The following is a 24448-nucleotide window of genomic DNA, read 5'->3' as shown; positions in this document are numbered from 1 at the left end:
CAGACGTCGGCAAGGAGCACGGCAGAAATTGAGTTCTTCTACAGCAATAGGGTAGTTTCAAAGGGGCTTTTGGCCACCACGGTTGCCAGATCTGACACCACCTGATTTCTTCCTTTGGGGTATGCTCAAAGGAAAAGTCTATCGGAACAAGCCTCGCACTGTGGAAGATTTGAAGGAAAACATTCAACGTGAAATTGCTATTCCCCCCAAAGATGTTTGCCGATACGTTGAGGAACGTGGCGCACTGCGTCAAAATGCGTCTGGGAGAAAATGGAAACCACTCCCAGTATCGCATGTAATGCAATCGATTACATATACGTCAAGGTATATAGTATATATACAGTGTAAAGGATGAGCATGGGAAATTTGGGCTTCCTATGTATATTGAAAGTCACAGAAATAGTGAGGAGGGGGTTCCCCTATCTATATATACAGTTTAGGGGGTACACGCGGGGGTGTTGCAATAGCACATGAAACATACCTAACTTTTGTAAGTACACTGCAAGGAATGAGCACGCAAAATTTCAGCTTCCTACCTATATCTAAAGTGGGAGAATTAGTGATGAGTCAGTGAGGGCTTTGCCTTGTATATGTAGAGATTAACAAGACTTAACATACAAGATTTATGGTGTTTCAAATGTTTCATCATGGATTGGGGAACAACACAAAAAACAGTTTTGCCCATCTTAACAATCAAACAATGAAGTTCAGTAGTATGGGATTAACCATCTATTCCTGAAACTACACCAGGAAATACAAAGAAGTGGAATTCATTGTCCCAACCTAGCAAGGAGTTACCTCAATTATGAAATCCAGCCATACAGAAAAAGAACAAATTTCAATACATGAGAGCAGAGAAACTGATAGAGAGGTAGTAGAGATGACCGATGGGAAACTTGCATTTCAGCCAGCAATGACAAGAGTGTCAACATTTAAAAAACACAAATATTTGCTTTCTTACCCTAACTCATTATATAAATATACCCAGGTAGCCCCAGGTGCTTCAGCTAGTCAGAAATAAAATCCACAAAAAATAAATTTCTTCCTCCTAACATTTTGAAGCTACTTGAAACATCCATCCATTTTCCAACCCGCTGAATCCGAACACAGGGTCACGGGGGTCTGCTGGAGCCAATCCCAGCCAACACGGGGCACAAGGCAGGAACCAATCCCGGACAGGGTGCCAACCCACCACAGGACACACACAAACACACGCTACTTGAAACACCAAAAGGAAAATAAAGGATTGTAAAGTGAGAGATCTAAACTACAATCCAACAACCTGATGCAAGAACAACTGTGTATCTGCCCTAAATACAGATCTCTTGATCTTCGGGAATGGGAACATGTAAACAGTAACAGGGCACCACTGCCAACAACAACATGGTCTCAGCCATAAACCTGTGCACAAAACAGTGGTGCCAGTGTGGCAAAGTATCATCCAAGATGACGCTGAAATGATGTCACCAGTAAAACTAATCAAAATCATGAATGCCTCAGAAATATATGGTACAAATTCAGATTGGAGCTAAATGAGTTCCACAATGACTAAAACATAAGAGTCATAAACAGAAAGTACAAAGCAGTGCTGAATAAGAAATTCCTCAACAAGACCCACATTGATTAACTTGGCAAATTAACAGAAACAATAAATTATTTAGAATAATAGCTGATTTGACAAATAATAAAACACAATTTCACCAAATTTTAATAGCAATGGCAGAACTGATGTCTTTACTAATAAAAGACTGTGCATACAAAAATCACATACTAGTAGATCATCAACAACAACATTTATTTATATAGCACATTTTCATACAAAAAAGTAGCTCAAAGTGCTTTACATAATGAAGAAAAATAAAAGACAAAATAAGAAATTTAAAATAAGACAACATTAGTTAACATAGAAAAAGAGTAAGGATGGCCAGGGGGGACAGAAAAAACAAACAAAAAAAACTCCAGACGGCTGCTGGAGAAAAAAATAAAATCTGTAGGGGTTCCAGGACACGAGAAACATCATCACCTTTTACGCATATCACTTTAATAAATTTTTATTTCAACAGAACAACAAATGACCTGCTGCATTTCTATAATAAAATTCTACGGCCGCTCTTTTAATCTCTACTTCCAGTGAGGTTGTTTATTAACCATTTCGAATGAACAGCACCATCTACAGTATAATTAACGCACAGCACTGTACTTCATTCCTTCATTGTGGCCAATGCCAGAACTTCATTGAATAAATCAAATGAAATCCCAACTACTCCTGAGAATTATAGACTAGTCTGTGATGTACAATAGACCATTCCTTTTTACGGTTTCACAGTTTATAACTTTGCAATTCCTCCAATTCAGGAAGCGCTATGTTTTTTTTTTTTTTTTTAATTTGAGCACTGAAGTGCCTTCTGCTTAAGATCAGCTACAAATAAACAGATGGTCTATGACGCACCCAAACATGACCTAAATACCTAATGACAGATGGTGTACCACAAAACTAGATACTGAGTAGACTTTTTTTGAAAATGAAATTGAAAAATGCTGACTGAATGGTAGAGAAAAGGACTGCTAAGGCAGTGACTGCAACATTGAGAGAGATGGCAGTCAGTCAGTCAGTCAGTCATTGTCCATCCTGCTATATCCTAACACAGGGTCACGGGGGGTCTGTTGGAGCCAATCTCAGCAAACACAGGGCACAAGGCAGGAACAAATCCCTGGGCAGGGCGCTGAGAACACAGAAAAAACATTATTAACTGTAATGTTTATAAGTATCCATCTATCCATCCATTATCCAACCTACTATATCCTAACTGCAGGGTTGCGGGGGTCTGCTGGAGCCAATCCCAGCCAACACAGGGCACAAGGCAGGAAGCAGACCCCGGGCAGAGAGCCAGCCCACCGCAGATGATTATAAGTATTTAACTCACAAAATACCAATGACTGAATTTTGTATTAATCATGCTGCAGAGAACTATATGATTTTATAATTCTATATGATTTTATCTGCATTTAGGTAGGAAATGAATTATGTTTATACACAGAATATGAGACTGATTTAATTTTTCTGTGTGAAAGTGCTAACCTCTTGATATTAACAGAACACCCTGTGATATTATAATTCAATGTGATCTTTCTTTGCTCTTGTTTAATATTATAAGAAAACAAGTTACTTATGAATTAATAAATAAGAATTATTAATCTAATCAAACAAATATAATCTAATGAAGATATTAAAATTAAAAGAATGTAATCTCTTTATAACTAATGCAATGAACTTTAAGAAAACTGCTTAAAATGGGTTTGTACTAAGACGGGCACATTCTTTAGATAATGTAGGTGCCTGGTACTGCTGTTTGTTTTTCTGTACTCCTATGTCATAAATTTAAGATGTTCCCTAATCTATGGATGACCTCAAAATGAACTGTTATGTTTTTTTTTCTGTTCTCTCTTTAGCTAAATGAACAAGCTAGGTGATAAAAGGGAAAACACTTTTTTCTTTTGCAGTCTGCCCACATTCTCCAACAGGGCAGTCTCACAGGTTTTTTACTCACCAAGAATAAAGAACAAAAGAATAAAGAAATTGTTTTTTATTAAAAATTGGTTTTAGACTCTTCGCTTCCCGGGTCCTCCCTACGTGGAGTTTGCATGTTCTCCCCGTGTCTGCGTGGGTTTCCTCCGGGCGCTCCGGTTTCCTCCCACAGTCCAAAGACATGCAGGTTAGGTGGATTGGTGATTCTACATTGGCCCTAGTGTGTGCTTGGTGTGTGGGTGTGTTTGTGTGTGTCCTGCAGTGGGTTGGCACCCTGCCCAGGATTGTTTCCTGCCTTGTGCCCTGTGTTGGCTGGGATTGGCTCCAGCAGACCCCCGTGACCCTGTGTTCGGATTCAGCGGGTTGGAAAATGGATGGATGGATGGTTTTAGACTCCCGTTGTTGATTTCGACTTCAGCGCTCACAGCGCCAACCCACCGCAGGTGAGAGAGATGTGGATTAATTAAAAATTAACCCTGCAGTATTGGTAAATCATAAAATGCTATTGTGTTCTGCTTTCTAAATGCAGCGTTTTACACCTTAAATTTTAAGCTTTCACTATAACATGAAATTGATTTCGTTTTTCACAACCTATTGTCTGCATTTCTATGCCATTCATTCTAAAGTGTCTTTTGATGAGTGAACTGTCCACACAGCTCAGTAGGTCTTCAACCTGGGATATCAGGTAGGCAAATTGTTTTCATCTTTAAAATAATGTGCACCTCTACAGTACCATGTTACAGTAGTAGCTTTAAGGTTCTAATGCACTTACTCTAATAACATAGTAATCAATCTTTTCTATTATAGGGATGCAAAAGACAGTTGTCCATCTCAACAGTACCACGCATTGACAGGAATCAGACTTCCTACAGCATGGGTGTTGAACTCCAGTCCTCGAGGGCTGCAGTGGCTGCAGGTTTTCATTCTAACCATCTTCTTCATTAGTGACCAGTTTTTGCTGCTAATTAACTTCTGTTGCCTTAGTTTTAATTAGCATGAATCAGGCCCCTTAGTTGTCACTTTTTCTTTAATTAGCAGCCAAACAATAATGAGACACGAAACAAGCCGCCACATGACCAGCTGTGCCAATCACACAATTTCTGAAAATAAAGGTGATGGTCTCAGTAAGGTTAAACTCTCAGGTCAGCAAAACATTTTGACGACGTTCTTAGAAAAAACAGAAAAATCAACAGTTTTAGAAATGTCTGCTGTGGCAGAATAAGAGAAGCAACAGGCCATGGAATTAAATAACGAGTTTAATTAACAGCAAGAATCAGCCTGTCATTAAAAGATTGGTTGGAGTTTGAAATCCCAGTTTAGCTGGTCATCTGTTGGCTCGTTTCACATCTCATTTCTGTTTGGCTGCCATTTAATGAAGAAAGGAATAAATTCAGAGGACTGAATTCTTATAAACAGGGCTATTAAAATTAATGTGAAAGAAGTTAATTAGCAGTGAAAACTGGTCACTGATTAGGAAAAGGGTTAGAATGAAAACCTGCAGCCACTGCGGCCCTCCAGGCCTGGAGTTTGACACCCCTGTCCTACAGTATACTTGTGTGCATAGAGATGTCTTTAATTGTACTCGACTGTGTTTAACGTCCAGAAAGGGCCCGATGGTCTAGGTCAGTGTTTCCCAACCTCGGTCCTGGGGGCACACAGTGGCTGCAGTTTTTTGTTCCAACCAGATTCCAAATCAGTGACAACACCTGATAGCCCTAAGCTCATTTGATTAGCTAGGATTTTTTTTTCTTTTATTTGACATTCAGAAAAGCACAGCAGCATGATTTTTACATTTATAAAGACATTTATAAATATTTCTGCTTTTGCTATAGACTCTCTCTGTGCAGTTTTTCCACATTTGTTGTATCTTAATAATGACAATTTAAAGCGAGCAGAGCAGACACCCAGGCAAACAACACTGGATAATCAAAGGCTGCAACTACTTTAGCGTCAGACCAACTAATTAGTCAATAATGGATTAATTAAACAATTAGAACACCTAGAAAAGTAGAATGAAAATCAAGATGAATATACATTTTTCCTATATAACTGCTTGGTACATTTTAATATTTTTTTTTTTTAGCAAACTTTGTTTTCTAATTTCTATATTTTTCCCTAAACACAGAACTTGGGAAATATCAGTTCACTTAATTAGCCCAGGAGTTCAATTAAAAACAGAAGCTTGGTGGAACAAAAACCTTCAGCCACAGGGGGTCCCCAGGACCGAGTTTGGGAAACACTGGTCTAGGTCAGGGGTGGGCAAAGTCATTCCTGGAGGGCCGCAGTGGCTGCGGGTTTTTGTTCCAACCCAGTTGCTTAATTAGAAAACAATCCTTGCCAATAATTACATTTCATGGCTTGTTAGTGCTTTAACTCTGCTATGTCAAGTCATTCTCATATTCTAGATTTTATTTTCCATTCTAAGGATATCATCCAAATACTCTGAAGTGTAAAACGGATGGGTAATCCTCAATCCTTCACTTTTTTCTCTTCTCTTTCCTTCCAAGTATTTCAATAAACCAAATAGTGCACGATAAATACACACAGGTGTAAAGGGTAACAAGCAAAATGGATAACTGCTGGTTTCTTTTGTCATTTACAGCTTATTGCTAATAAGGAGCAATTAAAAACCGAGAATGCAGCTGTTTAAGACTTAAATAAGCAATAAGGGTTCATAATCTTAACGAGGGAGATAACTAAAATGAAGCATTAGTGTTTCTAGAGCAATAACTGCTTCTTATTAAGCAATTGGGTTGGAACAAAAACCTGCAGCTACTGCGGCCCTCCAGGAATGAATTTGCCCACCCCTGGTCTAGGTCAACAGGACTTTGACTTTGTCTGTTCCTTAAGGAAAAGCCCACAAAAATTAAATTTCTAGCTTCAGTTTTTTTCATTCCTTTTCAAATTTATTATGTATATCTATTTATTATGTAATTCTATCAACTTATGAATTGTATGTAAGGGGCTCCTGGCTGGCAGGATGGGCAGGATTTGGGTCACTAATAGGATGATTCAAAGCAGCCAGAGAGACACCCAGGTTCAGCAAATGTAGAGAAATCAGTCATTATATTTAAACCACCTGCCTGATATTGTGTAGGCCGCACGTCCATGTCTGGATGGATCAGAGCTGTTTCGGTGGTATAACTCCGCAAGACCTCTGAAGGTGTCCTGTGGTATCTGGCACCAAGACGATAACAGCATATACAAGTCCTGTTTGATATGAGGTGGGGCCTCCATGGATTGGACTTTTTTTCCTAGGAAATCCCACAATTGCTTGATTAGATTGATACTTGGGGAATTTGGAGGCTAAGTTAACAGTTTGAACTCTTCAAGAAATACCGTTGTCCTGAAGGTGTGTTATGTGGTCTGCAACAATCTTTAGGTTTTGTTATGTGTCACAGCAACATCCACATGAATGCCAGCAAGCAAGGTTTCCCAGCAGAACTTTGCCCAGAGCATCACACTGCCTCCATCGACTTGTGATCTTCTCATGGCGCATCCTGCTACCATCTCTTCCCCAGGTAAAACGATATACATGCAGCTAGCCATCCATGTGATCTAAAAGAAAATGTGATTGACCACATCTTCCATTGCTCCAGGGTCCAGTTCTCTGCCCATTGTAGATGCTTTCAGTGGTGGACAGGGATCAGTATGGGCACACTGACCAGTCTGTGGCTATGCAGCCCCATTCACAGCAAGCTGTGCGCTCTGTGTGTTCTGACACCATTCTATCATGGCCAGCACTGAGTTTTTTAAAATAATTTGTGCTACAGTAGCTCTTGGTAGGTACTAACCACTGCATATCAGGAACATCCCAGAAGACCTGCCATTTTGGAAATGCTCTAACCCAGTGGTCTAGCCATCACAATTTGACCCTTGTCATAGTTACTCAGATCCTTATGTATGCCCATGTTTCTGTTTCCAACACATCACCTTCAAGAACTGACTGTTGCCTTGACAGGTGCCATTGTAATGAAATAATCAATATTATTCACTTAAGTTATTCACTTTTAATGTTATGGCTGATCGGTATATCCCCAGGGCTGGATTTATATGAAAAGAGGCCCTAGGCTATTCCACTTATGAGGCCCTTTCACCTTCCATTTTTAAGTTTGTAAATTACATGAGAGATAATAAAATTTTGCTAACAATTTGAATGTAGGCCCCTCTTGATCTTGAGGCCCTAGGCTGAAGCCTAGTTAGCCTATAGGAAAATCCGGCCCTGTATATCCCCTTTACAGTATGTGATCCTGATATCCTAGAAAGACAACAGGCAGAAAGAGAAGCACAAGTGAGAAACAGATCCTGGGTGGAGTGTGCAATTTAGCTAAGGAAAGGTTCCAGGTAAGGAAACAACATACCATAGCCCTCTTTAATGGAGAATATTGGCGGGAAACAAAGTAAAAACCTCCAGCTCCTTAGATGACTGATGGTGTGACACAACAACACAAAATGGCAAAAACAAGCCTCAAAATAAATGAAAACCTTACTAAGTCTTCACTGGTCATCCTCAAAAAACACAAACACCCCAGACCCCAAACTCAATAGGCAAGCATTCAGACCAGCATACGCACAAAATATGGCACTTGCTTTAAAAGTAATACCATTAAATGTCCCAAAACACAAAAATGCACTTCAAAAGGAGTGAAAAATTGCAAAACCTTCTGGACTGACTATGTTCTTTAAATCCAAAGAAATTATTAAATAAAAGGCAAAACAGGAGGAAAAAGGGTTTGCCTAAAAAGGCAATCCAAGGCTAACAAATTCAATCTGTGATCCTTAAATCAGAAACTAAAGACAAACGGAGAAAAAAAACAAAACTTTTAATTGATGACCCATCTCCTCCCCTCATTCATTGGTCAAGAGTCCTGTCTTCAATTCAATTCAGTCTTTAATTTCCTATTTATGACCTGCACTGATCATTCTGGATTATTTTAGTACAAAAACATGTGCTTTGCATTACTTGAACATACAAATTGGGGAGCTGGTATGTGGATTATGTTTTCTTCCTCTTATAGCCTCCTCCATAAAGCTTATTCCAGAAAATGATATGGAAGCTAAAGAAAGTTCATCTTAGTGGACAAGCCACACACTTTACTATGTCGTTAAAACAGGCAGCAGAGTTTTATCCATTTACTTAATGAACATTCCATTCATCTTTCTTATATTGCTTTTCATACATTTGTCCATTTGTCATTTGTTATTCAAGCAAGTGACCTTGGCATCTGTAATGGCAATGAGGCCAGCCTAACTAAAATGGTGAATTTTGTATACATGTTGCACTCTTTAAAATACTGATGTGGTTTTTCTGCTTTCCGGTAATGGTATAATGTGGAAAAATGGTGTCATGAAATAAAATACTGAGAAACAAAAAAGGTAACCTGGTAAAGAGGCCTCAGAAAAACTCAGACCAGCAACTTTAAGTGGTCAGATTTTACTTCCCTTGCTGTTTAGCAGATTAACTTAATTAACAACTTCACATGTAGCTCCAGCTTTAGGCCCAAGTTGCAGCCTTTGACTGAAACTTAACATCAAATGCATACTGTAGCCACCTCTCAGTCTCTCTCTGACTTTCTTGTATGCCACATCTACATCTCATGTTATTGTAAGAGATAAACAATAACAGTTGAACGACAATCTTGCTAGTATATCCAGATGCGGAGAATGCCTTGGTCGACTGGTGTAGGGGATGCCCTGCATCCACTGCAATGCCTCACACGACTTGACTCAAAGGACCCCCTCAATTAGATTTACACAATGCCAGCTGCAAAAGTACATATTGATTTTTGAAAAAGCTAAAAAATGGAAACTTCTTGAATGACCAAGCCAGTCACCGGATTAAAATCCATGTCAGCATGCCTTCCAATATACTGAAGACAAAATTTAAGGGGACAAGACCCCAAAACATGCAGGAGATGAAGATGGCTGCATCAGAGCCATGGCAGAGTATCACTGGTGATGTCTATGAATTGCTGACTTCACACAAGGAATATGCAACAAAGTACTAAAAATGATTCTTTAATATATTTGCCATTGCTGTTTCCCAAACATTATGGTGCCATGAAATGTGGGGACCATGTACAAAAAGTGTTCCATCCAGCCATCCATTTTCCAACCCGCTGAATCCAAGCACAGGGTCGCAGGGGTCTGCTGGAGCCAATCCCAGCCAACACAGGGCACAAGGCAGAAACCAATTCCGGGCAGGGTGCCAACCCACCACAGACAAAAAGTGTTAATACCCTTAAATGAAAGTTTTCAATGTGCACTTTAAAACTGTTGGATTTGTAATTTTAAACTGTGGAGCAGAGGGGTAAATCTGTGTGTCTTTGTCTCAAACAGAATAAAGGGTACTGTAAATATACAGGGGTGGGCAAAAGTAGATTTACAGTTATTAGTATGTGAAGCACAGAGTTTATTCTTGTAGTTATTTATTTATTAATTATTGTTATTATTTATGTGCATTATTTGTCTTCTTATTTGTCTTCAAAGAACTCTGTGCCAAAGTGTGCTTGAGTGTAGCAAGTAGACTACGAGAATGTGTAAATAATGAAGGCTGGCAAATTGAGCACTTCTGAGATTATACCCAAGTACACTGTGCCACTGTAGTATTCTTTTAAGTTAATAAAGCTCTTGTAATAATCAAAACCTGCATGTCTTTTTTCTTATGAACACTAATTATAAACCTACTTCTAAGTACACTACCGGTAAAAAGTTTTAGAACACCAAAAGTTTTTCTTCAAATTTAATCAGGTGAAATGCAAAGAATGAGCGTCTGTTTCAACTCTTCTTTAAGACAGATGGAGGGTTTTTAAGAAATTAACAGAAGTTGGGACACCTGTGCAAACTGTTTGCTTCAACTTGTTAGGCTTAATTTAGTTTAATTGCTGCAGAACAGCTGTAGGTTGTACCCTATTAGTTGTTCCCTGACGAAGGCCCATTTGTAATATTCTGAAATGTCATTTTTTCAGGTTTTGCTAACCCTAAACTTTAAATTTAATCCTCTAACAGTTTACTGCTTACCTTTTCACCATTTTAGGTCATTCATTGCATTTCAACTAATTAAGTCTGAAGAAAAACTGAGGTGTTCTGACTGGTTATATAATTTATATATATATATGGATATTTTATTTTGTGATGGACATCCGGCAGCTTAACCTAGTCGGGATGCCCAAAGGATGGAAGGATGGGGGAGGGCAGCTACTGTTGGACACTGCCTCCCCCAAAACACTAGATGGCAGCTCCCCTGGAGTGTAGCGGTGCCCCGGATTCCTGCAGAGCACGCTGGGACTTGGAGTTTGGTTTCTCAACCCTGTTGGGTACAGTGGGTGCCGCCAGGATGAGCTGTGTGAGAGGACCGGAGGAGCCATGCCTCATCCATAGCCTGGAAGTACTCCCAAGTCACAAGGACAGAAGCCCTGAAGTACTTCCAGGCTGAAGAAAACATCCATTTCTTCATTAGACCTGGAAGTGCTAAGCAAGTCACGTGTTCGGAAGGACAGAAGCACTTCCGGCTCAAAGACTATAAAAAGGACTGCTGTAAACCCAGCAAGGGAGCCAGAGTCGGGTGGAGGTGGACAAAGCTTGCTGAGAGGTATGGAGGAGAGTTAGAGAGAGAATTGTGTTTATTGTATGATTTACTTCTGTTTATTTGTGGCTGTGGTGCTTAAGGCACTGTCGCTAAGAAGGAAGAATATTAAAAATACTTCTTGGGAATTTTACTCAGTGTCCACAGCATCTGTCTGTTGGGGTTAATGAGGCAACAGTGACCCCTAGCATTTACAATATTATAAATATAAATATATATATCTTGTCACACATGTGCGCATGGGAGGCAGCTAAAGGGCTTGAGTAAGGGCAATTCCGAATCAGACCGGGATGTGGCAGAGTGCACCGACTCTTTTACTCCCTTTTCTGCAGACCATTCACGGGAGATTCCACCTTGCCCTGTTGACGTCACTTCCGGGTCTGAGCGTATGGAAGAAGACAATTCCGGCTCCGGACCCCTGTGAGGGCTCGAGCCTATGGTTAGAGACCCTTATGAGCCTGACCCCTTTGACCTCACTTCCTGTCATCCCCTTTAAAAGCCTCCACCTTTTCCCTATTCCCTCAGCTCTGTTTTGGACTCGGTTTTGCGCACATCAGTGCTATCATTTATTTGCAATTTGCAGCCTGGGAACCAAATATACGGGTGGCTGCCCCAAACCTTGCTATGTCTCTTTGTGGAGTTTGTCACTCTATTATATATCCCTGCTCGGTTCACTCGCCCACCCACCCCCTTCCAAGACCATACATACATACATACATATGTAACGGTCGACCGGAATATGTGTTATGTACCTGTAAGTTTGTACCTTTTCCCATACCTGTTTTAGTGGTTCGCCTTTATGTGCAAGGCCAGCCCTTGATACAGAGGGAGGGGAGCTCCTGGCTTGGAGGGCCAACAGACTGTACGGGGAGGAGCTATCCGTTTGTAAATAGGTGGCGGGAAAAAAGAAGAGGGCAAGGAGAGAGGAGGAGGAAGCCATAACAGGAAAAGGCACAAGGGAAAGGATTAACACTCGTGGATATTGTCAGGTGAACCCGGGTTCATTGAAAGCCAAATAATTTTTTCTTTCGACATACGGGAGAGGACTTGACGGACCAGCACTAGGAACTGTTAATCAAATACTTTTCCCGGAATATGATATATGGTCGGCGCCTCATTTCCCCACGCTAGACGGAGCTCAACGCTACGGTTCAGATAAGACTTTAAAAAACTATAAATTCATTGTTCTTTTTTTTGTGTTTTCCATCTGCTAAAGTCCTAATTAGTAATGTATGTTTTCTAGGGTTTGTGTTGTGATTTTGTGCGGGGAGGGGGAGCGCTGCAGCGCGATATTATACATATAAGGTTTTCTGTTGTTGTTGTTGTCCCGGTGATAATTTGTATTGTCTATCAATAATCATTTCAACTTTATCCTGCTCCTGCTGGTGTGTCTCTATAATTTGAAGTGGTGTAGTAGAAAGTAGTGTTGGTCACTCGCGCCCCGGATTATTTAATTATTATAATCGTGCCGGAGCTGAGAGCGGTACACATACATACATATACACAATATATGCAGCATCATTTTTTTTTTATTATTATTATGACGGGGTTTTCAGTAACCTTATGACCCATGAATAGATACTGTCGGTGTACCAAAGGTTCTGCACTGTTTTACAAAAGACAGGATGGCTGTGTGCTTTAATAATACGAATAATACCATTTGCCTTTCTAAGGCAGCATGTGTTATATACAGGTGCTGGTCATAAAATTAGAATATCATGACAAAGTTGATTTCAGTAATTCCATTCAAAAAGTGAAACGTGTATATTAGATTCATTCATTACACACAGACTGATGTATTTCAAATGTTTATTTCTTTTAATGTTGATGATTATAACTGACAACTAATGAAAGTCCAAAATTCAGTATCTCGGAAAATTAGAATATTGTGAAAAGGTTCAATATTGAAGACACCTGGTGCCACACTCTAATCAGCTAATTAACTCAAAACACCTGCAAAAGCCTTTAAATGGTCTCTCAGTCTAGTTCTGTAGGCTACACAATCATGGGGAAGACTGCTGACTTGACAGTTGTCCAAAAGATGACCATTGACACCTTGCACAAGGAGGGCAAGACACAAAAGGTCATTGCTAAAGAGGCTGGCTGTTCACAGAGCTCTGTGTCCAAGCACATTAATAGAGAGGCGAAGGGAAGGACAAGATGTGGTAGAAAAAAGTGTACAAGCAATAAGGATAACCGCACCCTGGAGAGGATTGTGAAACAAAACCCATTCAAAAATGTGGGGGAGATTCACAAAGAGTGGACTGCAGCTGGAGTCAGTGCTTCAAGAACCACCACGCACAGACGTATGCAAGACATGGGTTTCAGCTGTCGCATTCCTTGTGTCAAGCCACTCTTGAACAAGAGACAGCATCAGAAGCGTCTCGCCTGGGCTAAAGACAAAAAGGACTGGACTGCTACTGAGTGGTCCAAAGTTATGTTCTCTGATGAAAGTAAATTTTGTATTTCCTTTGGAAATCAAGGTCCCAGAGTTTGGAGGAAGAGAGGAGAGGCACAGAATCCACGTTGCGTGAGGTCCAGTGTAAAGTTTCCACAGTCAGTGATGGTTTGGGGTGCCATGTCATCTGCTGGTGTTGGTCCATTGTGTTTTCTGAGGTCCAAGGTCAACGCAGCCATCTACCAGGAAGTTTTAGAGCACTTCATGCTTCCTGCTGCTGACGAACTTTATGGAGATGCAGATTTCATTTTCCAACAGGACCTGGCACCTGCACATAGTGCCAAAGCTACCAATACCTGGTTTAAGGACCATGGTATCCCTGTTCTTGATTGGCCAGCAAACTCGCCTGACCTTAACCCCATAGAAAATCTATGGGGTATTGTGAAGAGGAAGATGCAATTCGCAAGACCCAACAATTCAGAAGAGCTGAAGGCCACTATCAGAGCAACATGGGCTCTCATAACACCTGAGCAGTGCCACAGACTGATCGACTCCATGCCACGCCGCATTGCTGCAGTAATCCAGGCCAGAGGAGCCCCAACTAAATATTGAGTGCTGTACATGCTCATACTTTTCATGTTCATACCTTTCAGTTGGCCAACATTTCTAAAAATCCTTTTTTTGCATTGGTCTTAATTGATATTCTAATTTTCCGAGATACTGAATTTGGGACTTTCATTAGTTGTCAGTTATAATCATCAACATTAAAAGAAATAAACATTTGAAATACATCAGTCTGTGTGTAATGAATGAATCTAATATACAAGTTTCACTTTTTGAATGGAATTACTTAAATAAATCAACTTTGTCATGATATTCTAATTTTATGACCAGCACCTGTATGTTCTGAACAGACTGAAGCTGGGTGCTGGTTATTTTCTGCAGTGCCTTCACCACCCTCGCTGTGTTTTGTGATCTTGAGCTGGGCAGGTGTTTTACCAGGGTAATATGCAAGAGGAGAGAAATCTGCACTTTCCTCAGACTACTCGTCCATTTACAACCTTAAAATGGCCCCATCCTAACAAGATACACTGAATAGAGTAAATGTGACGACTCAGTTTAGTTATCAAGACTATATAAAGTGTTTCATTAAAGAATGATTCACCTTGCTGACTGTGAGAGAGACTAAAAGTTAATATGGTTTCAACTCCTAGCTGGTTTCAAAGTATAGATGAATAATGTATTTTTATTTTTACATTCACCTCATAATTGGAAAAAGCTGGCAATAATGAAAACTTATTACTACTATTATTTTATTGTTTGTCTTGAATGAGAAGCAGGATGTTTTTACTTAACTAAGGATTTTTAAACAAAAGGCATGATTCCCACACCCCCTGAGATATATACAATTTTAGTAGTTTGCGAAAATAGCAGAAGGTTAATAAAATTCAACAAAAATGCACAATTAATGTGTCTAGCAGATATGACCAATTTAACAGAAATAATAAAAGCAGCACTTTTCTGTGTTTCATGATGTTTTGTCATCCAATAAGAACAATTTAAAAATAATAAACACTGCATTATATATGAAACAATGTTGTCTTTAAAAAAAAATGACATTAGATGCTTTTAGAGTCAAGGCAGAACAATATCTCTGTATTGACAACTTAAAATATGCACACTGTGCACAACAACAGTACTAACCTGTACCAGTTGGTTATGGTCATCATTATGTAAAGGGATGCCAGACACATCATAATATGGAAGGCTGTGTAGCTGTACTGAACACCTTGCTTTTCATTGTCCTCAACTCGCTTTGGATCATCTCTACTTCCCAAGCCTTGAGCTTCTACTGAGGTGTCGTTTAGGATGACTGTTTCAGAAGCAAAGATTGTCAGCTTGCTGATTTGAGAATTGTTTGATGATTTAATGCTGTTGAGAAAAAAATTAAATAAAAGAATCATAAGTATTATATAAAAAAGCATTTTAACAAGAATGTCATATTTCAAACCGGAATTTAAGTTTTTTTTACTTGAAATGACATAATTTTATATTTTAGTTTTTACATGATGATCTTCATTCATAAACCTTAACACCACATACTATCAATTGATAATGTACAACACAGAATCAACAAAGTACTCATTAATGTTAGCTTTTTAAATTTTGATCAGCATGTCTGGGTAGCCGTAGATATCTAAACTAAGCATTACTTTTATATAACTATAATGGTCAAATCTATTAATAGCATTTATCTAGCATCATTCACAACTAAAGACATGGACAAAAAAAAAAATACTGCTCCAAACTGCAGTCCTCTTTACTGAGCTTCTGATGTACACTGCACTAAAGAACATGTAGTGTCTACTAACTTTAGCTTAAACAGAATTGGAGAGGACTGTTTTTAATGTAATTTCATGAATACTGGACAGGATTATCCAAAAAGTGCTAATTCTAGAATGTGCACTTTACAGTCCCAATAATGTTATTGTGATTGGCCTTATTTACTTTGCGCAGTCTACTGAAGAAGTCAAGTGTACCTCATACATCAATAATACAAGCCAGCACAAATCAGTCAAATAAATAATAATGATGCTAATGCATACCTAAAATATACAACTTAGGAATGATGAAAAAGAACAACGTAAAGCTTGAGTATGATATCAGAAGTGAGTTTAATAAAAATAAGCACCAAAGATTGCGTATTCATAAACAGATTCTTCAAAGAATTTTCCAGTAGAAGCAGTTAATAGCATAAAATGAAAGAAAGACAGTATGCAGAAAAGGAGGATGATTCAGCAAACAATGACAATTTGACAAAGAAAAAAATGTGATAACGAATGAGTTAAACAAATGCATTGTATTTTTAATGTGACTTAAATCATACAGCCTTCCTTTATGCTAAAATTTTATTTTAACTGTTTATTATGGTCTTCCGTTTTCTGAATTATTATTATTACACTGGTAATTCTTTCACATTTACTTTAACAGGTTTCACTTGCTGACTCCAAATCTGAAAACCGTTTTCGTCCAGCACGTACCATTTTTTAGTTATGATGTTCCAGGTCTTGGACAACTAGGGTGACTGGACAGTAAAGGTGATGCCTTCAGCATTTAAGAAATAAGTTTGGTCTCGAGAAAAGTGAAGCCAAAATTAAGGAAGGTGTTTTTGTTGGCCCTGAAATCCGTGAACTGGTGCTTGACGATGAGTTTCAAAGGAAAACTGAAGCCAACTGAATCAGCACCCTCATTTGTGCACGTTGTCCAGAATGTTCTTGACTGTCACAGAGCAGAGAATTATACTGAGCTTGTGGAGAATATGCTGAAAGTACGTTAGCTTATGGGAGCCAGAATGTCACTGAAGACGCATTTTTTACATTCTCATCTCGACTTTTTTCCACCAAATCTAAGCGATGTCTGAGATGATCATAGGGAAAGATTTCATCAAGATACAAAGGTGATGGAAAACCGATATCAAGGAAAATGTACTCCGAGCATGATGGGTGACTACTGTTGGTTCATGGAAAGAGAGATGGATATGCAGTACAACAGCAAAAGCAATTGCCTCAGACAATTTTGAGAACACTGACCTCGAGGTAAATTGACAGAAACATGTTTTAAAGTGTCTCTGGTATCGTCTTCTGGTTTGTTTTCAGAATAAACACATTCAAACAATTTTGGTGGGACAGAGTTCAAACTCTAGATATTGTGTTGATATATTATATTGGTATTCAAAAGTGTCAAAACAGCAATGATGTGTATCTGAAAAATGTGATGTGCTAGCTTAATTCCGATTTCATTTATGAAATCAGTGTAAAAAACTTAATAAAGAGATGCTCTGAAGTTCCCAGAAGCAAACAAAAAATGTTTTTTGTAGACCAGTGTTGTTATTATTATTAAGTGATACTGACATTTCCATTATTTTATCTTGAAATTCTTTTCTTTTTATTAGAAATTCATTTTGAGTCGATCATGCCTCTTACAGTATATGACTGACACTAATTTTTTTTGATCATGGTTCAGACTTACTTGGTAAAGTCAGAATTCTTTTTTTATTTTTGACTAGTTGATTACCCAGTGGCTTCGCTCACTGAGTACAAGGGAAAAAAATAAAATGTAGTCTATAAGTTATTAAACAGTAAAACATTAACATTTAAGAAGTAAAGATACATTGAGTACTACTGGAGTGGTTTCGGGTAAACTACATTTTAAAGGCGCTATAACACAACAGGTAAGTAGTAGATCCCTTGTGAAAGGCGCTACACGACCGATGTGGTATAGAAATTACATTTTCTATGTGATCGTCCAAATTTTTTCCGGACAACCTTGAACTACATGCCTGTGATTTACTTGTTAATTTAATTAATCACAAAAGGAACCTTGAATGTTGTGGGGTTTTAGTGACCCGAACTTACCGTAAGGGACAGTAAGTAGTTGTGCAGGGCAATTTACAAACAGAGTCCTGCTTTGATGGCGCAGATTACACTAATTTGCAAAGATTTCCACACACCCAGGAGCCGACGGGGCACTTGAAATGTCACAAACAGTGCGAGAAGAGAGGACGCTGCGCGAAACTGCGAAGCTCTCGACTCGGCGGAGCAGCCCGACATTCCGCGCCTCCCAGCATCCACTTTGTTCTCACGACCCCTCGCAGCTGAAGGCGGTCTCGTCTTCACATTGTTTACAGCTCGGCGCAGTTAAAAAGTAGAAAGACACAAAGCTGTTTTCCTCATCTCTTCTACTATCAAGTACTGCCAACTAAAAAAAAGTTACAATGTGGCAGTTTCAGCGACAGTCACGTGGACGAATAAATAAAACTTCTCTGTCAGAATACGCCTGGCTAGTTCCTGTATTGTAATATGTTCTGTGGTCATAGGTAATTTCCATATTGTGTGGTCATACGTAATTTCCGTTTCATACGCAATTTCCATATCACGTGGTCATACATAATTTCCATTTCAAATGCAAAAAATATTTTATATATATATATATATATATATATATATATATATATATATATATATATATATAGATAAAGGGAGAAATGCCAGGCTTTGATATGATCTTTTCTAAATGTTCTTTAGAGACATCTTTCAATTTACGGAGTACTAGCATAGCTGAAATACCCGGAGTTTTTTTTTTAATTATTTAAGAAAAATATAATTAAAAAACACCCAACTTGAAAAATAAAAATAAATTAACAAACAATGAAGACTCACTAATGTGCTTGTCTTGCGGTCTTGTATGTATGTTATCATCCAGTTGACGCTCGGCCCCGGCCAACTCTAATTTCTAAAGCGACGGGGGCGCTAAACAAATAAACAAATGCTGGCCGTCACCTCCAGTTCACCCTCTGGTGGTCGTTCCAAGTGTCAACTGGATGATAACATGCATATAGGACTGCAAGATCACCCCCCTCCCTACCCAGAAGGGGGTGGGTTAGGGTTGATTTCACCCTACAGTATTTTTAGTCGACCAATGAGAAACGTGTACCAAGTTTCATGAAAATCGCTCCAGCCATTCAGAAGTGATGCTGGAACATACCTACATACATACACACACACACATTGACTTTTATATATATAGATTACTGCTATGATACTGATATATGTCAAGGACCAAATATTCAGCCAATATTACTAGTTGCATATATAATGTTTTTGGAATTTAACAGTGAAAGTTTAAACAAGTATGTAGACCAGAAACTGCAATAATAAAAAGTAATTGAATGTTAACATGCAGCTCCTAACTTTAAATCAATATTGTCCATGAATCACTCTTGACAATTTCAAATTTAAAAAAATACTGTGTGTTTGTACTTGATTATCTTTATAAAACCACCACCAAAGGCTGTCAAAACAATATGCTCTTATCACTAATATCTTAAAAATTAGTCATGAAATGTACGCTGTTTAGAGAGGGTATTGTGACCGTTCCCCAATATCTGATTTTTTCACTCTTTAATTCAGACTAAGCCCATTTCTAGCTCGCTCTTTCGTCAGTGAAAAACAGTAGGAGACACCAAGTGTGTCATGTCACAATGATTTTCCATTCTTTGCTAGTGGGCTAATTTCTACATTTCCCCTAAGTACAGTGTATTTAAAACATTTCTGATTGCACCTCATGGCTTTCAGGATACAGGTTTCTCAAACCTTATTAAGACTTTGTACTTAGAACAGCCCAGTAATATTCTCTGTCTTTAGCAGGTCTTTCCATAAAAATATAAAAAAAAAATGTTTCATATGGAAGATCAGATCATAATGCCGTTTTCCTCATGTCAGAATGTAAGCAAAGATTTTGTCAGGAAGCCCAAGTCACAAGGGAAGTAAAGCACAGATCTGTACAATCAGAAGCCATGCTACAGGACGCGCTCAATGGCATAGACTGGGACATGTTCCAGTCATGCGCAGATGACGTCAATGAATTTGCAGAAGTAGTTGTCAACTTTGTTAGCATGCTTGAAAAACGACATCATCCCTATGGTAATAATAAAGACTTTTACTAACCAAAAACTGGGGGTTGATGGAACTAGCCATAATGTAGTGAACACCCCTACCGCTGTGTATGAAGCAGGACTTGCCACTGGCGATATGAGTGCTTACAAAGCTGCTTCATATGGCATACTGTAAAGAACACAAAACACTGGTACCGGGAGCACATGGAGTCGTTCTTCCACCAAGGCACCATGTGCCGAATGTGACATGGACTGCACACATTTACAGACTTTAAAAGCAAATCCAAAGTGGCTTAGAGTGACAACTCTGTGTTTGCCAACAAACTCCTAGGGCGGACATGGAGATAGCAACAGCAGAATGGATGATGTCACTCGCCAAGTTACAAACGCAGCACCCTGAGGCACTTGTGCTAATCGCTGGAGATTTTAACCATGTGACGCTGGACAAAACATTACCTGCCTTCTCCCAGTATGTGGACTGTAACACCCGGGGAAATAAGACTATTAATTTACTGTATGCAAACGTTAAAGATGCATACAGCGCCACCCCGTTGCCTGCGCTTGGGAAAGCAGATCATAACCTGGTTCTGCTTCAGCCTCACTACAAACCAAGAGTGAGGGTCCTACCTACAACCACACGCTCATTCAGGAAGTGGTCCCCTCAGGCAGAGCAGGCTCTGAGAGACTGCTTTGAAACTACGGACTGGGATATCCTGCAGGGATCTTATAGTGAGAACATTGAGGAGGTTGTTGACTGCACTACTGACTACATCAACTTCTGTATGGACATTGTAGTTCCAGTAAGAACAGTGCGCTGCTATGCTAACAACAAGCCATGGATTACAAGTGACATCAAGGGCCTTTTGAACCAGAAGAAAAGGGCCTTTAAAAGTTTGATCAGCATGAGCTCAAGCACGTGCAGAAGGAACTCCAAGTCCAGCTCAGGGTGGCGAAGGAGCAGTACAGGAGAAAGCTGGAGCAGAAGTTGCAGAATAACAGCATGAAGGAAGTGTGGGATGGGATGTAGATCATCACTGGCTGTAGCTCGAAGCGGGGTGCCACCATCGAGAGAGACGTGGGAAGAGCAAACCAAATGAACAACTTCTTTAACAGGTTTGATCACCCTAACCCACTCTCACCTCAGAGTACTGCACCCTCCACCCATCCTTCTACTGATACCAGCATAGGAGAGACATCCCCACCCACAATTACAACAGCGCAGATGAGCAGAGAGCTGAGGAAACTTCATGGCAGCAAAGCAGCGGGTCCACATGAGGTATCGCCACGACTGCTGAAGGCCTGTGCTCTGGAGCTGGGGTGTCCTCTACAGCGCATCTTCAACCTGCACCTGGAACAGGGGAGTGTCCCAAGACTTTGGAAAACATCTTGTATCACCCCAGTCCCAAAGGTATCATGTCATAGTGACCTGAACGACTTCCGGCCTGTTGCTCTGACGTCACATGTGATGAAGACCATGGAGAGGCTGCTGCTTCACCACCTGAGGCCACAGGTTCAACATGCCCTCGACCCTCTGCAGTTTGCATATCAGGAGAAGGTGGGAGCGGAGGATGCCATCATCTATATGCTACACCAATCCCTCTCCCACTTGGATAGGGAGCAGTGTTCCTGTAAGAATTATGTTTCTGGACTTCTCTAGCGCCTTCAACACCATCCAACCTCTGCTCCTTAGGGACAAGCTGACAGAGATGGGAGTAGATTCATACCTGGAGGCATGGATCGTGGACTATCTTACAAACAGACCTCAGTATGTGCGTCTTGGGAACTGCACGTCTGACATTGTGGTCAGCAACACAGGAGCGCCACAGGGGACTGTACTTTCTCTGGTCCTGTTCAGCCTATATACATCGGACTTCCAATACAACTTGGAGTCCTGCCACGTGCAAAAGTTCGCTGACGACACTGCTATCGTGGGCTGCATCAGGAATGGGCTGGAGGAGGAGTATAGGGACCTAATCAATGACTTTGTTAAATGGTGCGACTCAAACCACCTACACCTGAACACCAGCAAAACCAAGGAGCTGGTGGTGAATTTTAGGAGGCCTAGACCCCTCCTGGACCCTGTGATCATCAGAGGTGACTGTGTGCAGAGGGTACTGACCTATAAATACCTAGGAGTGCAGCTGGATGATAAATTGGACTGGACTGCCAATATTGATTCTCTGTGCAAGAGAGGACAGAGCTGGCTATACTTCCTTAGAAGACTGGCGTCCTTCAACATCTGCAATAAGATGCTGTAGATGTTCTATCAGACGGTTGTGGCGAGTGCCCTCTTCTACGCCGTGGTGTGCTGGGGAGGCAGCATTAAGAAGAAGGACGCCTCACGCCTGGACAAACTGGTGAGGAAAGCAGGCTCTATTGTAGGCACAGAGCTAGACAGCTTGACATCCGTGGCAGAGCAACGGGCGCTCAAAAGGCTCCTATCAATTATGGAGAATCCAATGCATCCACTAAACAGTGTCATCTCTAGACAGAAGAGCAGCTTCAGTGAAAGACTGCTGTCACTGTCCTGCTCCACTGACAGACTGAGGAGATCGTTCCTCCCCCAAACTATGCGACTCTTCAATTCCACCCCTTGGAAGATTAACGTTAACATTATTCAAAGTTAGTGACAGCCACAACCTGCTGACAGAGTGTGGTGACATCATCACCATAGCAGAGCACAACATACGCAGGACTGTGCAGCAGGTCAACATCAGGAAAGTGCCAGGGCTGTACAGCATTTATGGGTGCCTGCTTCGTCGACCAGCAGACTGGAGCCTTCACCTCCATCTTCAACATGCCTCTGGCTCAGTCTATGATCCTTACATGCTTTAAAAGGTCACTATTGTACTGGTACCAAAGAACAACAAACCTTTGTGCCTGAATGACTACCGACCTGTTGCACTGACCTTGGTAGTCATGAAAGGTTAATTGCAGTATACATCTCCAGCTCCACAGACCCACTCCAATTTACCTACCGTTCCAATAGATCAACGGAGGATGCCATCTTCCACATCCTGTATACCATTCTCAGCCACATGGACATAAAGCAGGGGAATTATGTGAGATTGCTGTTCATTGATTACAGTTCAGTTTTCAATACAATGGTCCCCCATAGACTGTTGACTAAGCTGAGAGACCTGGGACTGAACAGCTGCCTGTGTGCCTGGGTTTTCATCTTTCTCACTGGGAGACCACAGGTGGTGAGATGCCTCCAGCATCATCACACTCAATATGAGAGTGCCACAAGGCTGTGTACTCGGCCCTCTGCTCTACACCCTCTATATTCACAACAGCGTGGCCACACATGCTTCCATTTCCATCGTCAAATGCACTGATGACACAGTGGTGTTGGGCTTCATCTCAAACCATAATGACACAGCATACATGGAGGAAGTGGAGAACTTGGTATCACGGTGTCAGAAGAACTGCCACCAAATGAATGTCAACAAAATCAAGGAGTTGGTGGTGGACTTCAGTAGCAGACAGCAACGGTCCTACACCCCTCCCCCCGACCCAACCCCCACCCAACATCAACGCGATCGCAGTGGAGAGGATGAGCATCAAATATATGGCCATTCGGACAACAGGGGATTTGACATGGACTGATCATACTCAAGCCCAACCCAAAAAGACAAGGCAGTGTCTTTACCATCTTAGACAGTTGAGGACGTTATGGATTCCTCCAGTGATCCTAAGTACTTCTGACTCTGGTGTTGCAGAAAGTGTCTTGACTCAAAGCATCACCTCCTGGTTTGGGAACAGCTATATACGGAACATTAAGGACTTACAGAGAATGAACCGGGTAGTGGAACGCTGCACCAAATATAATCTACCATCTTTGCAGCATATACTAGGAGATGCAGGACCAGAGCAACTAGGATCATCAGAAACTCATTTCATCCCAGTAACTATCTGTCCAACATGCTGAAATCAGGCAAACAGTTTTAGGAGTATTATGGCCAGAACGGAAAGGCTCTGAAGGAGCTTTAATCCACAGGCCATAAGATTTCTTAAACTGGACATGCCACCATAAATTTTTTCAACTGTTCATGAACACAAAGTGAATTCTCTACCTCATTGTTTCTTAGCTACCGCCATGTCATTTAAGTCTATTTTAACCAGCAAACTGGTACACTGCACTTCTATTCTGTTACATTTGCACACAGCTCAGATCTTGTTTAAAATTGTAATGCTTTGGTTATAAACTTTATTGTCTCACCTTAGTTATACCCTTTAAATTTTCTTTAACTAATTTTTTTAATTTAAATTTAACTTAATTATCTATTTGTTAACTTCATTGCACAGTCTCATTGCCAATTCAGGGCACATTTCACTAAATGTTGTAATTGCATAACTGTGTATGTGACAAATAAAGAATCTTAAATCTATGGGCTACATGCTGTATGAAAGTGTGCTATGCACAAATATCTCAGATATCTTGTGTTTACAGCTAATAGTGCATATAGAGTAAATGACAGTGAT

The 24448-nt window shown here is 40.3% G+C and overlaps 1 protein-coding gene across 2 annotated transcripts in view; it reads right to left on the bottom strand.

The window, feature by feature from the left end:
* LOC114659521 (serine incorporator 3-like) overlaps positions 1-24448 on the bottom strand; it is a 113404-nt gene that overhangs the window by 5121 nt on the left and 83835 nt on the right. For both annotated transcript variants that reach the window (XM_028812051.2, XM_028812052.2), the window contains exon 9: positions 15214-15441. In XM_028812051.2, coding sequence (XP_028667884.2) covers positions 15214-15441 — 228 coding nt within the window. The remainder of the gene's footprint in view (positions 1-15213; positions 15442-24448) is intronic.

This window comes from Erpetoichthys calabaricus, chromosome 10 (genome assembly GCF_900747795.2).
Source record: "Erpetoichthys calabaricus chromosome 10, fErpCal1.3, whole genome shotgun sequence".
Classification (NCBI taxonomy): Eukaryota; Metazoa; Chordata; class Cladistia; order Polypteriformes; family Polypteridae; genus Erpetoichthys; species Erpetoichthys calabaricus.
The sequence above is the reverse complement of the archived record's forward strand: the minus strand, read 5'-3'. Positions and strand labels throughout refer to the sequence as shown.